We start from the raw sequence: 18,378 nt of genomic DNA on the forward strand, positions 1-18,378 counted from the left end.
CTGCAACTGCAATGTGACTTCGACATGTGTACAGATTACAAAACCACAATTTAAAATAAGTAAATATAAATGGATTTAAATCATGCCACCATGCAAGAGATCTTTGCACATGCATTTTGGGACCAAAAAGAGCTCCTCCTCACCTGGCCAACCTCACCGATCCCTCCTGAGCCGTCGATCCGAGGACGCTTGCACTCCGCCCCGGTGGAGTCCACCAGAGCGGCCGCTGTCTGACCGTCTGGCTCCGGGTCTCCTCGCTTCATGCCCCGGACCACCGCCGGAGCTCCGGCCGCGTTGGGATGCACCACCCCGGCCAGGGTTTCCAGCTCTCTATCCCGGTCCATGAGACCCCGGGACACAGGCAGCATGATGGATGCAACGTCGGTCGACATTAACATTTAAAAATCTTCTTTTGTCCCTCCTTGTCTTGAAGCTAAAAAAAACTCGTGTGCACCTTTTTGTGCTTAAAAACCAAACCTGGTGGATGATTTTTTTTTTCCTCTGCAGGTTAAAATAGTCACAAATATTTTCCTACTAGGCCTTTTGTATGACCCCCCTGAAGAGTTGATGTTTGGCTCTTTAAGAAATGTAATCTAACCACAAAAACACAATAAACGCGCACAAAAAATCCCACACGCTTGTTTGTCTGGTTAATTCCCAGCTATGTTTGCTGCTGAGCGTGTATTTATTCAGCCTATACTGCAGGGCTGCCTAAGAGGCCTAACGTTATTTCAGATCATAACAAACCAATTAAATAAGCACCGATCAAAACAATGGCTCCTGAGCATTTATAAACCTACCTACCGCCCAATTTCCATTTGCCCTCGTTTCTCTTTTCTCTATACGAGGAGCTGTTGTGTTTTTAAGAGCGCAACATCAACATCCTACTACCGCAAAACCTCAAGACGAGAAGAAAAATCCCCTCAACATGTCTTCCCTGTCGCCTTTTTCCCCTCCCTGTCTTATTAGCTTGTACCAGAGGTTCACTGAAAGTCAATCCGCGTCAGGAGCTCTCTCTTGCCCCCATGTTAGTCCGCAAAGTCTGCGTAAAAAAAGCAAAAGACGATTCTCTCCAAAAAAACAACAACCACAGAGAGGGCTGCGGTGTTTCCTTCCTCTCTCTCTTTCTCAATCTCTCTCTCTTTCTTTCTCGCCTATAATTTTCTTTCCTCTCCGTTTTTTCCCGGTGTGATCTTGTAGCCTGTGTGTGTTACAGAAAGGAAATTGTCTCCTCCTCCTCTCTTGGTGTAGTCATTCCCCTCCTCCTCCTCCTCCTCCTCCTATCTTCCTGCTCTCTCTCTCTCTTTGAACGCTGCTGAGCCAGGCAGCCATGCAGCCTGCAAAAATACACGCAGTGTGCCGCAGTGCTTCCATACATTCACACCGAGGGGAGGTGTGTGTGTGAGAGGGGGGGGGGTCTTATGGCTCCATAGAGACTACCACGCTTTTTTTCTTTGACTTCTATCTATCTATATATTTATGTTACTTTATTTCATCTTATTCTTGATAATCTTGCCTTAATTTGATCTGCATTTTGACTGACAGCCAGCCACCCCCACCTCACTGTACACAGTCACATGATATTGATCTTGCCCAGTTATGTTGGCTTTTTAAAGTTTTTTATTTTTTTTATTTTTAAGTTTTCTTTCTTTATTTTTATTATTTTTTTATTTATTTATATATTTTTTCTTTCTTTAAATTATTTTTCTCTCCATTTTGTTTTATCCATATTTAATTTAATTTAATTTTGTTATAAAAAAAAAAAAAAAAAAAACTCCTCAACTGGCCAGGCATGGGCCATGATGCCTCAACACCAACTGGGCTCCTCCTCCATCTCCTCTCTCCTCCCTCCAACGATTTCCTATAGATAGAAAAGGGCATAAGCCCTGAGCTATCAAACCAGGCTCACAAATTTACAAACCACGCTTTTTACAGTACAAACCTTTAAATCAAGTGTTTTTACGCACTGGTGCACACTATATTCTTCAATAAAGCTGAGTTTTACCTCTTATTTCTCAGTCTTAGTGCGTAATGGTGGTCATGTCACATGGCAGGACAGCAATAGGGTGGGTTTTTTATCAAGATTTCATTCCTAACTCATTACACAACACAGGCCAAGGTCTCTCCACACACTAGCCCAGCTGTGAGTCATGCAGCATGGAGTACCTTATGTTCCTCTGGCATTTTTATTGCTTGGATGACACCCAGTGGTCAAAGGCTACCATGAGAGGCGAGTACTTCAGAGGCAATTTGCTGAAGCAGATTATAATACAAGAGAAAAAAAAACTGGTTTCAAGTCTCCCCGATTTGCAGGGCTTGAAATCGTTTAACCACCACCAATCATATACTGTACATGGCACAGTGCCAGTTATTTATTAGTGTGCAATATTGATGTCCAACATGTGCAATATTACTTCCTTTTTCTGTTTTGTTTTTTAGCTTACTTTACCTTTTTTTATTTTACTTATCTTATTTACTTACTTAATTTCGTATTCTTTTAGACACTGGTGCTAGAATTTTTTTTTTTTTTTATACACTTGAACTTGTAATTTTGAGCAATCTCTGGCACAAGAATTTCCTTTGGGATTAATCAATTTCTATTTTATCTTATCTTATTTAACTGTTCCTAGATTACATAAAAAAAAACATTGTTTTAATTTTTTGGTCCCTTCTAGTAAACAACCTTCTACTGTGACAGTTACCTTAAAGCAACAGTTCAACATTTTTAGAGAAAAAAACACACCACTCCTATGTAGCCTTTATCTGTTAAATATGTCTTTACAGCCAGGAGATGGTTAGCTTAGCTTAGCATAAAGACTGGAAGCAAAGGGAAACAGCTAGCCTGGTTTGAAAAAAAAAAAAAAAATCACTCACTTATGAATCTTGTTAGTTCAATCCGTCTGAAAATGTGCACCGTTATCCCCACATTTAAAATGACATCCCGCCTCGTCCCTTCTCTATGAAGACTGAATTTTTCACCCCACTTTTGATCGAGCATAACCTGACCCTTATATTTACCGGACACATGTATGAAAGGTATCAATATCATCTAACTCTCCGCTGAATTTGAATAAGTGTATTTCCCCATAGTGCCAAACTATTCCTTTAATTCTCTTGCTGTCATTTGTACCTGTATGTTTGGGATTGTGTTTATGCATACATGAGTTTCTTATAGCAGTGTGTCTGATATTTATATTTTAAACCTGCAAAATGTGACTCTTTGGGTGATGAGCACTATAAATAAACTACAGCTGAAGTTGTAGGCGTGGCTGGATTACTAATCAGGCAAAGTGGGCAACTGCACAAGAGCCCCAGCTTCACTGTTGGCAAGTGTGGCAAGTAGTTTGTGGTGAGTGGATTGTTATTTTTGTACTGCAGTTCATTGCTTTATTTCCTGATCTTGAGGCCTCATCTTGAAGAGACCCCATTTCATGACCTCCACCAAGGAGGTTGTGTTTTCGGTTTGGTTTGTTTGTTTGTCTGTCAACAGGATTATGGAAAAGCTATTGGCCCAATTTTCATGAAACTTGGTGGAAGCGTGTAGCATGGGCCAAGGAAGAACCCATTCAATTTTGGAGCAGAAAAGGGGATATTTTTATGAGTGGAGGGGAAATAATATACATGGATTTAAAGAAAATAAAAGAATACCATGTTTGTATACTTGTGTTAAAATGATCCATGTCCAGTATTAGACATGCATGTAAATGCTGACGATTTGCTGTTATAGTCAATCTAACCCCCAGTATTGAAAAATAAAAATTTGAGCACAAAAAAATAAATAAATTTGAAGCAGATCCAAATCACGGGGCAGATACAGGCATTATTGATCGCTTTTGTTAACATTGTGAGAAAGGCCATTTGGCCTTGGCGGAAGTCTGCGCTCTCTGAGTGCCCTTCTAGTTTAATTTGATGGTGCTTATACAGTGCATAACCCTAAATTAATGTGTGTTTAATCAAATTAGCACACAGTTAACCTAAGGCTATGTAATATTCCAGCAAAGTAATACAGTACAGATTACACAGTAGAGGTTTATAGGGACACAACAGCTCATTTCTGTCTCACGGCCCCCAAAACAAGTTAATCTGGCCTTGTCTGTGCAATCAAACTTGGTTGAAAATATGCTGAAGTTCCCTTTCAAACGCAATTTCCATACTGATGTATTGTACCTCTCTCATGGAACAGTGGTTATATGCAAAATCTTCAGTTATCTTGTTCAAACACGCATTGCTGTAAACCTACTGTATGTTCCACATAAAGGGTAGCAAAAACAAAGTCTCAGTCATGCTCAGTCTCTACAAGGCTAAAGTGTTCATGTAAACAATACTGCCTCCCACTTTTTGAGAGAGCACCACTTCCTGCTGTAAAACAGAGTGGCTTCAAGCTCGGGGATAAACACAGACACACTCTGTGTCCTTTAAGAGCTTTTATTGGTGGTTGAACAAGTGACGTCTGAGGCCTGAAAAGGAGGAGAAGAGAGGAGATATGTTCAGTATAGAAGAGTAACGGTGTATTTTCACATGAGCTAAACACATTAGTGCTGCTTACCAGATCATCATCATCTCAACAAGCTTCAATCGTCTTCCATGTCGTAACTGAAAAACAGGAAATGGATCAGTCTTGATAAATAATTCACAACTCCCCTCATTACTAAATCATTGACCTGCTGTCATGTGGAAGCTACTGCTGGCTCTCGGGCTGTTTGTCAGCGAGGAGTGTTGTAATGGGGCTCATTCATGGGTGCTTTCATGCGATCTTGCAGAGTTCATAAGGGCATGGCGGGTGATTTGAGGACAGAGCGCTCATTTTCCTCACCGTCACTGGCCAAAGCATCCCTCGACACAAGGCCCGTCACGTGGCGAGCAGATCTCAGTTGAACACATGAAGTAGATCTGAGAGGGAGGGCAGAAGTAGAGCAGGGTTTGATGTAGTGTCCAGCCTCGAGAGTGTGCAGCCTATGACAAACAGCTGCTGCCAATTGAGATTTGGCCAGAACTTGCAGTTTACAAAATGGCCTCTCCACATGTCCTCGTAATGAATGCTGACTTAAGAGATTTAGAGATACGGCTGTCACTGGTTTCCTTTTCCATGGACTGTATGCTAATTCAAAGAAAAAACCTGTGTGAATTTGCTCTGAGGGAACAGCCACATACTTTCACATTACATTTACTTTTTTTTTTTTTTCAAAACTAAGACAGGGAGTTTAAAGAAAAATGTCCAACAGCCACTTTAAGATAAGACTTGATTCCCAGGGGGCAAATTCACAGGGACTCTAGGCAACAGCTGCAGGTTTTAAATTTCTTCCCTTGTGCTGCAACACATAAAAACTATAGGGGATGCATGCTTAAAGCAAGGGTGAGACATTTTGGGAAATACGCTTTTTGTTTTCTTGCCAAAAGTTAGATTAGATGATACCACTCATATTTGTACATTATATATATGAAGCTAGGGCCAACAGCTGAATAGCTAAGCTTGGCATAAAGACTGGAAACAGCTAGCTTGGCTCTGTCCAAATTAACTAAGTACATTTACTCAAGTACTGTGCTTAAGTACAATTTTGAGGTACTTGTACTTTACTTGAGTATTTCCATTTTATGCTACTTTATACTTCTACTCCACAACATCTCAGAGGGAAACATTGCACTTTTTACTATGTACTGTACTTTTTTTCACTACTTTTATTTTACAGCTGTAGTTACTACTTACTTTGATTTTACAAACAAATCATGCGATCAACTTATTAAATATTACTCACATAAATCAGAAATAAAAAACAAATAATTGATTAAAATAAATAGTGAAAGTGTATAAGGGCTAAGAGCATTAGGACATAGGTATATGATGGCCCTCCCCATGCTCACTCTTGTCTCATAAGCTGTTTCAACAATGTTTTGGTTGATACCATTTGTTGCACAGATTTGGTGCTAATTTTAACCATTTTTTACCACTCAAGAATTGATAAAAATGGTAAAAATTCACTTCAACCGGACTTCTAGTTCAGAGTTGAACACTAGAAGGCAATGAATACTACTGTAAGATGTTAAAAAAAAATCATGAAAAGAGCACAATGAATACATTTAAATGTCTATAATATCTCCCCACATCGTTACTAATAGAAATCAAGGGTCTCTGCTTATCCTTACCTCCTCGTCCGGGTCCTTGAACTCACCATCAGGAAGGAACTGGAAGGTGGTGATGGTGAAGCGGCGGGTCTGAGCCTGAGGAGAGGGCGGCCGAGGATCAGATATCACAGCTTGCTTCAGGGCTGGGTCCAAAGGGTTCGGACATCTAGGGAGTAGCATTGAATCAGTAAGCCAATTAGATAACAGGACAATAGGTATCAAAAATATACTTCCCTTGTTTTCCCTGTTATCTAAAATGTGATATGCATGTGCAATATTTTTTTTGTTGATGTTCTCTTCAGAGGAGATGTTTCGACGTACCCGTTGTAAAGCAGCATCCACACAGCCTTTCCAGAGCGGGGGTAGGCCACACAGTAGTTCACCAACAGCACCAAACTGGGATCCGGGGCGTTGAGCAGCCGCACTTCCAGGTAGAGGGGTTTCCCCAGCAGCATCTGCAGGGGCTGATGATACTGAGGGTAGTAGCTGCTGTACTGGCCGTCTGGGGTGAGAGGAGGTGTGTTGGGATAGAAGAAGGTTATTTCTTGAACCACATTTCGCCCACTCAAAGCTAGTTCTCCTTAAGCTGATCAGGATGTTTAAAGCATTCATATAGTGCTGAAACACTGGATATAATTTGATTTAATTATCAATAGTTTCCATCCCTCTTGACTGGCATTAACCTGTGTCCAGAGACACAACAGCACACAATTATAAGTTCTTCATTATGCAAAGCAGCTGTTGGTATTGAAATGAATCTACCTTTGGCAATCCTGAGTTGGACTCCAAACATCCCCTTGGTCTGAACTTCAGGTCCCAGGCTGGGAGTTTTAACTAAGTAGCTCACACTCAGAACAGTGCCTGGCAGAAACCTGCACTCCACCAACAACCTGAGAATGAGGAAACATGGTTATGGAAATATACAGTATTTCATCATTTATTTTTGTCTTCATTTGATGGTTGAACTTGAAAATGGAGAAAAGAAATTCAGGAAGGATTCCCTGAGCTGCAATTAAACCACCGCTAAAGAACCAGAAATTTCCCTCAGGAGTTAGTAGAGACTAAAACAGAACTAAAAGAGAGAGAATATTGGACTTTGATGCATCAGGTGGACACAAACATGATTCCAGATGAATGATAATGTTTCTCCATAACTGTTGTGTATGTGTGTATATAAGCAACAGTTTGCTAACAAGTCTGGCCCATAAACTTAAAAAGATGACATGTCAATATGTTCGCAACTTCTTTCTGCTTCCCCCAAGTGGCCATGGTCCAAATGAAACCCTTAATCTGCTCTGAACAGGTAACTTTTACTCTGATAATAAAAAAGAGGAACATGCTCTGACCTGACAGGAGAATCCCTCGTGATGGTGCCGTAGTTGAGGCTGATTGCCTGCATCTTGTTGATGATCTCCACCATGTAGATCACCGTTTTCCCCGCTGTCTGCCAGGACAGAATCAGACATGCAATTTACATGTGGACACTAGTAAATACTAAATTGTCCAGGATCTGTGGTTGACTGGGACAGGTCCGTTAACTCTCAGTCACTCTTTTCTAGAGGTCTTTTTCCAGGACATTTCCAGTGATAATCTAGCTGGTATGACAGACAGGGATCACGCCATACACTAATATGTTCCTCTCTGTGGAAGTCTGACTTGAAAGATGTGCCGTCTATGGCTACAACTTATCTATGAAATCAACTCAATTTAACATTATTCAACCTTTTAAGACAAGTTCGGAAGAAAGCAACATTATGTAACGTCATACAACCTGCATGTGCTACCATTGGGGGTATGTTCACCGTTTCCACAAATAACCGAGAGCAGCATATTCAAAATACTCTCGTCCATAAACTACCATTTGAACGCTAATGTGATCCTGAACATAACTTAGCCTTTTCAGATAGCAATGTTCTCCATTTTGGGGAGCTCTAATAGGTAACCTATAGTTCATTATCAGCTAAAGGAAAATAGGACACATAACACAAGATTTTTCGGGACATTTTACTTTCTCTGTCATTTTCCATGTGTTTTCAATGACTGGGAAATTGGTCATCTGCTTTCCAGGACATGTGGGGACTCTGAGTTAAGCAATGATCAGTTCATGGTCGTGTCTAGAAGGTAACCCACAAGTTGTGAAACTCTCACAAGATTGTTAAGGTTAGGCATTGACTTTGAATGGTTGAGGTTAGGCAGCGAGTCAGGCAGCGAGTTTTTGCAACTTGTGGGTTACCTTCTAGACACAATCTCAGTTCATTGTTATTGGTACAATAAAACAAAACAGAATATCACCAGGCAAGGCCTTTAAATCAATACTCCATTAACTGAAACTAACGGTCCAGAGATGCAGTTATTGCTCAGGGTCTTACTAACTTTTCAATATTTTGGGAAATGTTCTCATTCATTAAAGCTTACTACTCTGCGTGTCCCACAGCCGTCCATCGGGATCTTGAACAAGGCGTAGTTGGAAGTCACTCTCTGAGGTTTGCAGGTGGAGTTTCCGGCAGCGACAAGCAGGGCGGGGGAAAGAGGGGGGTCCGTGAGGGAGGCCGGCACGGAGAAGACAAAGTGGCGGTCAATAGTGCACTCTGGAGGAGGACACAAACACACACACACACACACACACAGTTATGTAAAGGTCAGATGAACAAAAAGGTCAGAAATCTCAGGAGGCAATTGATAATGAGACCCAAGGTATCTTATACCCTTTTCTCGTTCTGTGTCACTGCCAGCTTGAATCATGCTATGCTGGCCCTGAATATGCCTCCTCACACATCCGGCAGCTGTAGCGCTTATATTTCCAAAACAGCTCAACTGTACTCAGCTAAGTGGCGTGAAAATGCCAGTGGGGACTCAAACTGCAGCTCACCATCCATTGGGTAGTAGCAGGCAGGGGGGTGCTTGCTGAAGCAGCAGCCCATGGAGAGGCACTGGGGCTGGGATACAGAGCCGGGTCCGCAGGGGAGACGCTGTTCGCTGGGAAGGTTGCACTCTGAGGGACAGCACGACAAATGTCAGCCGCATCAGTTAAAATAACTCTGAATGGCCGGGAGAAAACACCCTTTGGAAGATTGAATAGCCTTTCTGAGGTGTAAACATAAAATCCATTTACCTTGTCCTGACCCTGGGACGACAACCGGACAGGACAACTGAGCCTCCCGTCTCCCACTTACTGTCATGTAGACGACAGTGATGATGTACATTTTACCCTTTCAGAGAAAATGTTTATACAAGAGTTAATGGGTACAGCAAATGGTCAATTATACAAAAGGTCATGTGCTCAGTGTGAAATCTGAGTCAATACTTGCCTGCACACTCATGTGGCAGCGTGAGTGTAACTGGAGACTCAAGCGTATTTTGTCATCTTTGCCTTTTCTTGCAGAATACCCACAGTGCTTTGGGGCATCCTGGAGGTTCATCTGGTTCCCTTTAATGTCTGAAAAAGTACATGTGGAAACATACAATAAGTTATTTTTGTGTAGACTTTAAATAGCACAATTATAGCTCTCAGCATGGCAAGGCACAGAGTTTAAGAGCAGCCCAGTCAAAACAAAAAAAAAACCAAGCCTACCTTTTCCCCCACCCCCCATTCAACTGTACACCACAGCAGCCCCCCTGAACCATGCTAAAATTCAACTCATGCAGAGCTGATGGTAACCATATGCATCTGGAACATACACACACCTTTAACAACAATTGCAGAGGAAGGACCAGAGGGGAGCTCCACAGTCATCTGATGAGAGGTGCAGAAGACTTTAGGCTTTGGCACAACAGCAGGGGTGACCGTGCCCTCGGTGGTGCTGGGTGTGGTAGTGGACACTGGTGGGGTAACTGGTGCAGGAGTTTCAGGGGTCGTTTGATACGCGCATTGCAGGTCCAGAGCCCTATACTGCGCCATGGAAAGGTCCCAAAACCTCAGAGGTAAGGAAATGGTCGTGGGAGTCTAAAGAGAAAGAGAGATCAATAAACTCAGTATGAACCACCACGCAAGGTTTCCAGCTACTGTATTTAAAAATAGAGACTGCAAGTTGAGCTTAACTCGCAATAAAACGGAATTTTTACCAGTTGGGTTGCACAGGACATAAAAACACTCCACCCAGTACACTTGCATGCAGAGCAAATGCTGCATACAGTCCATATGGGACTAATCGTAAATATGAGCTGCTGACTGGGAAAAACTGCTTGTCTGTTCTATACACAAGCACGACGGGTGTCATAAATCACTGTAGTGACAACCCAAGTGGTCCAAACCACCAGCGTCAGCAATCCAAGATAATTTTGTACTTTGTGGTGTCATTATATTGGACTGCATTGAGGCCTTTTAAGTGTTTTGTCTCGCTCTGTACTAATGTACATATACTGTATACACACACTGCCGGGGGGGGGGAAGGTCTATAAATCCCTGCCTCTGCTAAATTATTTTTATTTCCGGTGGGGACCATATATTTAGCCCCTCATAGTGATTAATACTACTTCACCAATAGACGCATATAAAATACCTCAAATAAAATTATATCTAAGTAAAGCGCTGCAACGTGAGAACAGTCTATAGAGCAAACAACAATAAAATCATAAATGTCAGCACTTGCGTGACAATAGAGATGACACCGTGTCTAGGCTTCGTGATGAACGCTTCCACGCTGAACAATCAGCTGTTCATCTCAGTAGACAGAAATCCATCATCAAAGCAGACTGTTTTCTATGTCTGACAAGTAGGCATATACTGTAGCCCATTTATTTTTATGTTGTATAATTGCATTTTGAGATTATTTTCTGTTAAACCTTGAAGTTTATATTTATGAATATAAGTGTGTTGGCCTGGCCGAGTGGCGCCATCCATGATACTGAAAGGGTGATTTAATTCTGGCATGTTAAATTAGCATTTAACCTTTTGTTTTGTTGGGTATGATCACATCCGCTATGTGTCCGGAAAGAGATCACGTTACTTGATGAATTAAAATTTTAAAAATGGATTAAAATAATCCTCCAGTGGTTAAATTCAAGTTACGAAATTTCTTTCACGATTATTCTATAAATTTTACTTTATCAACAAGCGTCATCGTCTATATAGGCCCTCTGTGGTTCATGATTTATTTTCATGAATAAAAAATGTTTTAAAAAGGCAAAGAACTTCTTTGAAACTTATGTTGCTGTATATCCTGATTTAAAAGGCTAACACTATGCCATTTCATTGGGACTTTAAAATTAAAGATAACATTTTTTGTATTTTTGAGCGTTCCAACAAGTTCAAAACTAAACTGAAAAAAAACTGGCAAAGAAACACAATCTTATAATTTCTTTAAAAGCAGGGACATGATTAAAGAAAAGCAATTATATGAAGAATACATATTTGCAGGCAGTGACGAGGCATTATGGAAGGTCTCACCCGTGGCTGGCTGTGGCAGGTGGGCAGAGGAGAGTGAAGGATTACCCCGGAGCCCTCGGCCATCTGCAGCATGTAGCCACACAGTGGAGACACACCGGAGATGAACAGCCAGGTCTTCATTTGGTCTGATGTTAAAAACAAAGATTGTTAAGATATTCGATATCTGTAACACACTTAATATCATTTAATTTTAGAAGTAAAAGCTAGGTATACTGATGGGGTGTCTCTGAGCAAGCTAAGAAATTGTGGATATCTGTATGGGTGTTGATCTGGGACCAGCGACAATATATTGTATTAAGGTTAATGCACTTTCAATCTCAGATGATTGGATAAAATAAAGTTTGCAATTAGGAGTCAGTTAAAAAAAGAAAATACACAAAGGAATTAAGTTTTTACATGAACACTTCCTCTCCAAAAGAGAATACAAATGTATAGAATATGTGTATGGACACTACATTTATTCTTACCGTGTCTATCTCTGTGAGTCTGTACTTAAACACAGCAGCACTTAAAGCTAAAAGCTAACATCAGCATGCTTTTCACAATGGTATTATGCTGAAGGCTAGCAGGTTTAATGGCCAAATCCCAATGTCAACACTCACGGACTTTGAGGGCGCGTTCCCGCAAAGTTTGTGAGGGTTTAGGGCTGTCCCACTGTCAAACAAGCGCAACAAGTCAAGTGCATGAGGGCTTTCTCGCAGACATTTTGAGCCCTTTATGAACACTTCCTGTAAGTCCGCATTTCTGCCGACTTCATAACTCATTCATAGCTTTGTTACGTTAAACACAGGGTTACTAGAGGAAGGCCGCAGGCGTAAAAAAAGAAAGGAGGACGGCACATGGCTGATGGGGAGTTCATGAGTTTTTAAAGTATTCAATCACAAACCAAAGTATTAAACAAATGAATGTTGTCATGGTGGTGGCGCTAGAGGAGAAGTCTGGGCATCACCAAAGTCATTAGGATGAAAAAAGATAACTTTTTGTGCCAATCCATCTAGTAGATGTTGAGATATTTCAATAGATAAATAAGAAACTGCTGATGGAGCTAGAAAAGCCCACCAGGGAAACACTAAATCTATTAGGATTCATCCTCTGGGCACTGTGTCTGTCTGTATAAAATGCCATCAGAATCCAGTCAACGAAATAGTTGAGATATCTGAACCAAAGTGGTGGACCGACAGACAGACTAACATTGTCTTTGATGGAGCCATGTCGCTAACATGGCTAAAAGTTTTTTTTAAATGGGGCCTTGAGTTTTCTTTGAAAACGTGAAAAGCCACACTTCTTACTAACACAAAGAGCTCTTACGTTTACACAAACACTGACCTCTGACCTGGATGGAGTCTGGGTGAGCAAAAGGCAGGAAAACAACCATCCTCCCCATCAGACACTGGAGATGGGGCGTCTGTGGAGTGGGTCCAGCTGTGGTAGATGCTGTATAACTGGTGGTGGGAGTTGCTGTGGTAGTGGTGGGAGTTGTCGTGGTAGTGGTGGGAGTTATAGTGGTGGTGGTGGTTGGTGGTTGAATCTCTGGATACTGGGGCACAGGGGGGTAAGGTGGATGGTAGTGTGGCGGGTAGAGAGGATGGTAATAATAGGGATAAGGGTAGTAGCTACCGGTCGTGTGAGAGTAAGGGCAGTTGGCTTGTGCATCCACTTTTTCTGGAGGTTCCTGAGGAGTAGTTTCATCTTTCTCTTTGGCAGGGGGTGGAGGTGTGGGTGGTGGGAAGTAAATGGGTCTTTGGGCGTAAAACTGGCCATAGGGATAGCTGGGACTGTCAGGTTGTTTGGGAACCATCGCTGTGGTTGTAGTTGTGGTGGTGGTAGGAGGTGGAGGAGGGGAAGATGGAGCGATAGCAGGCTGGACCTCAAGACCAGGGTAGGAAAATAGTCCATAATGATAGTAAGAGCTATAAGAAGCAGGGGGATAAAATGGACCGACGGGGTAATGTGGACCCACAGGTTGTTTTGGTGGAGAGGGAGGAGGTGATGGTGGGCTGGGAGGGAGAGGAGCAGGTGCTTGGGTCACTGGTGCTGCAGTGGGTGCAGGATAGTAAGGTATCTGAAGATAATATGGAGGGTAATTAGGGCTTGCTGGAGGTTTGGGTGGGTGGGTAGCTGGAGTAACAGTAGTAGTTGTAGTAGTAGTAGTTTTAGCTGCAGAGGTCGGCGCTGGTGTCAATGGAGGGTAGTAGAACGGCACATAGGGGTAATATCCACCAGATGCATATTCAAAAGGGCCAACAGGTAATTTGGAAAATTGATGGGGAGAACTATCCTCCACTGGGCTAAGATCTGGAGCGGATGTGGCTTGCACCTCCGCAGGAGGCTGGTCAGGAGAGGATGGGTATTTTGGGTGCTCTCCAGGAGAGTAGGGCAGTTTGCCAGGCCCCGTGGGGTAGAGGGACTGCTGCTGCTGCTGCTGCTGGGGTCCAGGAGGACTGCCAGGAGTAGGTTGAGAGGGACGGGCAGGTTGTGAGCCAGGAGGGTAGACCTGGGGAAGCTGCAGGTAGTGGAATCCAGGATAGGGGTAGTGGGAGAAGTCAGGAAGCTGAGCAATCTGCTCCTGGGTTGGAGGTTGAGGAGGGGGTGGAGGAGGAGGAGGAGGAGGAGGAGGAGGAGGAGGAGGAGGAGGAGGAGGAGGAGGAGGAGGAGGAGGAGGAGGGGAGGTCGGTGCAGGACTGACAGGATCTGGGATATAGGGAAGCTGAGGGTCAACAGGAGACGACGGAGGAGGAGGAGGAGAGGGCACGTAGGGAAACTGAGGACTGACTGGACAGGAGAGAATGAATTCCTGATCATCTAATATGAGCTGGAGATGAAGACCATCCTGAAAAAATAGAATCACATAAAAAATATTATTGGTACAAGGCAGCAGCCCGCCTCAATAATCCATTCAAATTAAATAACGTACTCCATTAGTGATACACGGAGCACCGTAGGAGATGAAGAAGGCCAGCTCCCCAGGATGGGAGGGGACACGGTACGCACACTCTTCAGAGACAAACGGACCCCAACCTCCATTCACTGTAAAGCAGAATACAAATGTTTTTGTAGTCAGTCTCATTCAGTCAATAATGGTTCAGATTCATGGAGATAGATGTAGATATTTTTTATTAATTTAATTTCATAACTAATAAATGTCCATCCATCTGCAACCGCTTATCCCGTTAGGGGTCGCGGGGGGGCTGGAGCCGATCCCAGCCGACATATACACTAATAAATGTATTAATTATTAATAAGCTTACAGGCTCAGTATATTTAAAGTTGACTGCTTTTAGGATAACAAGATAAATAATTAAATAAAAGGATCATAATATCTCCACCGTATTCCTGGCAGTGTGGAGAGGGCTTTGAGTAGACCTTCATGTTGGACAATAAAACAGTAACTCTTCTTTTACTAGACCATCATTTTCTGGGAGGTGCTCTTGAAAGAACTGTATAATAGCACAAATTACAGGGAAAGAGCTTATTTAAATGTTTTTGTAAACTTCAGAGGAAATTATTTGAAATATCTCCTCCATTTAAATAAAACAATGCAATTTAACTACTAACTGAATAATAAAAATATAAAACTGTCAATATTTATGTTATATATTATTTGAATAGGTTTTAACTAAATTGAATATTTAAGTGTATTCTGAAATTCGTCTGGAAATTAACAACAAATTACAAACAACACTATGAACTAATCTCTAGCTAAAAGAACCGTCTCAGAGCTTTGCCTTTTTTATCTATATATAGTATCTGATTACATATCCGATTGTGGACTCGTAAAATAAAGCATGACCGTTTTATTTCCCAAATTGAAGTTTCAAAGCCCTCTCCATGCTGCCAGGAATATAATTCTGGTTTATTTATTTGTTTTGTTGACCTTAAAGTAGTCAGACTTAAATATAGTTATTCTAAAACTACTGTCTAAATAAAAAAGCAATAAGCCTGATAACATTTTTTATAAATTGATAACTGTAGATCAGATTTAAATCTATTAAATCTTTTAAAATTATTATATTATTCTTCAGATAAAAATGGATTTCTACATATAAAATGGACAAATTAATTAAAAGATTTATGTTGTAATCCATGTGGATTCCATTGAAATAAATGATATACTGTAGCACTATAAAATGTACAAAGTATAAAACACTACAATTAAAGTTGTTGTAACCAAAAACACAATCAATTTGTCAAACAGCTCCCCCAATAAAGCCAACATACCGATGACTCCCAGTATCTGTATATCCTGCTCCTGTCCTTGTATCTGCACCGCCATGCCGTAGGAGGAGCACAAGACTGAGGGGGCAGAGTGGGAGAGAGGGGGGACAGCAGTGGACGTCTGCATCGGACAGGAGAGCTTCAGTGGGCTGCCCCACCACAACATGGGCAGCACATAACTGCCATTCTGACAGAGAGACAAACAAGGAGGTGAAGAACACAGGACAAAGGGAATAACTGCTGGTGGAGATATAATGCTGCTGCTGCTGCTGGTACCTCCTGTGTAATGTAACATGCATCATAAGGCACCATCATCTCAAGGTCACTCCAGGACGTCCTCACTGAGTAACCACAGTATGGAGGTAACTGGAACGGGGAGATGGGAGAGGCTCCCTCTGTAAAGAGAAAATGTTGAACAGCTAATTTTAGTGCTGAAACAATCAGATTAATCTATTAGTCAATCCACAGAAAATTACAGTTTAAGCATTTATCAAGATTAAACAACAAATATCGGCTGGTTCCAACTTCTAAAATGTGAGGATTTGCTGATTTTCTTTATTTTAGATCATGTTTAATACTGTTGGCTGCACAAAACTAGCAATATGAGGACTCTGGGAAATTGTGATGGGCATTTCTGATTATTTTACAGCATAAATCAATAATCAACTAATTGGGGAGAAAAGCAGATTAATAGAAAATGAAAATAAGGGTTACTTGCAGCACAAGTTGATTTTTATGAAAGATCAATAGTACAGTATTGGTTTTAGGGCTGCAACTAACGATTATTTTCATTGTCAGTTAATCTGTTGGCTACTTTCTTGATTAATCGATTAGTTGTTTGGTCTATAAAATGTCAGAAAATGGTGAAAAATGTCAATCAGTGTTTCATAAAGCCCAAGACGACGTCATCAAATGTCTTGTTTTGTCCACAACTCAAAGATATTCAGTTTACTGTCAAAAAGGAGCAAAGAAACCAGAAAATATTCACATTAAGAAGCCGGAATCAGAGAATTTTGACTTTTTTCTTTAAAGAAATTACTCAAACCAATTAATCAATTATTAAAATAGCTGTCGATTAATTTAGTAGTTGAAAACTAATCAATTAACCGTTGCAGTTCTAATTGGTTTACATCACAAGGTTTATCATTTCGTGTAAATTTCAAATGACCTTTATATAAAAGCTTTTGCTGCTGTTGCAAACATTTTCTCCAGCATAAAATAGGGGGCAAAAAACAGGCTCATGCATGTTAAACATTTGTAAATTTGCATTAAATTCACTCTCCTTGATACAATATGTGAAATGAAGGTCTTTTGTTTCTGCATTGAAACTGCATGCCCCCTTGCATATTCATGCAAGAAAGGCAGGCATCCTCTGCAACCACATGTCCTTCCTTGCATTTGCATATTCCATCTGAGCCTGCAAACAGCACTGCCACCGTCATCAGTAGCATCCTACGTTTTACCTCTGTCCACTAACAGGTGTTTGAATTCTTCTCCAGAGGCAGTGAAGGTCATGACACTACCATCACACTGCACCAAGGGCCTCATAGCCAGCCACTCAGAGGAATGTGGACTGGAGTCCAATGATGGGCCCATAACCTTCCCCTGGACTCCATGAACACCTAAATATAAAAACAGCACGAAAACAAAGAAGAGTTTAGGATTAGATTTACCTTCTGCTGCTCCATGTCAAAGCAATCCTGCACAGTGGCATTGCTACTTTTACTTTAATGAATAGTATAAAAATACTCCATTACAAGGAAAACATCCAGCAGTACAGAAGTAGTTTTGATGTGTAAGCAGCATAATGTTGTAGTTGCTCAAGGTGGGGCAAATTTTAACTACTCCATATACTTTTAGTAGTTTAATATGTAACAAAGGACCATATTTTATAAGATGATCATGTTTTGTATATAAAATCTTATTTTGAAAAGTAACTAAAGCACTTCAATAAATGTAGTGAAGTAAAAGAACAATATTTCTCTCTAAAATGTCATAAGTAGAAGTATAAAGTAGCATTAAATGGAAATAAGTACCCTACAATTACCTCAAAATTATACTTAACAGTACTTGAGAGTAAATCTCTTTTTTACTCTGCAGCAGTAAAGTTAATCTCAAATACCTGTAATACTTTGACATGTTAAATCGCTGGAGTAGCTTTTACCTGTAAAATCTGCTTGATATCCATCTTCAGGGTCTGAAACAGAGGACCTGATGTTACCAACAGTCCAGGACGAGCTGTCATCAAGTGTTGGTGCTCTGAAATATGGGATTGGCTCTCCGGGAAAGACGGCAGATTGAGGCCGAAGCTCCGTGAGACCTGGCCGGGTGGATTTGAGCAGACTTTGGCCTCTTCTTCTCTGTTCAACCAGGTGTCTCTGCTGGGCGTCGTTATCCTGTTGAATCCTCTCCCACCTGGTCGCTGGTGACTCCTGGACTTCAGGTAAACCTTCTTCTTCCTCCCGCTGTCCTAAACTTACCGAATGACCGACTTGAAACGTGTGAAAATAAACGGTTACAACAAATAAAAACAAAGTAATTTTACCTCTTCTCTGTTTGCAAGACATTTTGTTCACATGCGCACAACAGGCGTCACCTGAACATGAGGGCGAGCAATTAACAGTCATCAACGATGGACCAATTAGAGAGCTGCACAG

The 18,378-nt window shown here is 41.4% G+C and overlaps 2 protein-coding genes across 8 annotated transcripts in view; both read right to left on the reverse strand.

Annotated features, from left to right (window-relative positions):
- Positions 1–1,288, reverse strand: part of rbfox2 (RNA binding fox-1 homolog 2) — a 47,395-nt gene extending 46,107 nt beyond the window's left edge. For 2 of the 7 annotated variants that reach the window (XR_012593306.1, XM_074630277.1), the window contains exon 1: positions 144–1,281. Coding sequence is in view for 5 of the 7 variants with exons in the window: in XM_074630277.1 (XP_074486378.1) it covers positions 144–398 (255 nt within the window). In the remaining 2 variants the exon portion in view is untranslated. Of the gene's footprint in view, positions 1–143 lie in introns of all 7 variants that reach the window. The other 5 variants (XR_012593305.1, XM_074630278.1, XM_074630275.1 and 2 more) reach the window with 5 other exon arrangements.
- Positions 1,289–4,409: 3,121 nt separating this feature from the next.
- LOC141764769 (uncharacterized) lies at positions 4,410–18,375 on the reverse strand. Its single transcript, XM_074630283.1, has 19 exons — positions 17,886–18,375; positions 17,185–17,343; positions 15,998–16,116; positions 15,725–15,908; positions 14,421–14,533; positions 12,833–14,336; positions 11,507–11,631; positions 9,805–10,063; positions 9,429–9,556; positions 9,233–9,329; positions 8,990–9,112; positions 8,536–8,708; positions 7,467–7,564; positions 6,883–7,010; positions 6,442–6,622; positions 6,142–6,286; positions 4,814–4,890; positions 4,547–4,593; positions 4,410–4,457 (listed from the first exon to the last, which is right to left on the reverse strand). The coding sequence occupies exons 1-17, from the start codon at positions 18,346–18,348 to the stop codon at positions 4,816–4,818; spliced, it is 4,074 nt and encodes a 1,357-aa protein (XP_074486384.1). The 5' UTR covers positions 18,349–18,375; the 3' UTR covers positions 4,410–4,457; positions 4,547–4,593; positions 4,814–4,815.
- Positions 18,376–18,378: the final 3 nt, after the last annotated feature.

This window comes from Sebastes fasciatus, chromosome 3, assembly GCF_043250625.1.
Source record: "Sebastes fasciatus isolate fSebFas1 chromosome 3, fSebFas1.pri, whole genome shotgun sequence".
Lineage (NCBI taxonomy): Eukaryota > Metazoa > Chordata > Actinopteri > Perciformes > Sebastidae > Sebastes > Sebastes fasciatus.

Bases quoted from the DNA above. Each gene is read 5' to 3' on its own strand.
- LOC141764769 (XM_074630283.1), bottom strand. From the start codon at position 18,348: ATGACTGTTAATTGCTCGCCCTCATGTTCAGGTGACGCCTGTTGTGCG. The intron at 16,117-17,184 runs GTAAAACGTAGG...TTCTCTTTACAG, and splicing joins ACACCTGTTAGTGGACAGAG to AGGGAGCCTCTCCCATCTCC. The intron at 11,632-12,832 runs GTCAGTGTTTGT...TTTTAACATCAG, and splicing joins AGACTCCATCCAGGTCAGAG to ACCAAATGAAGACCTGGCTG.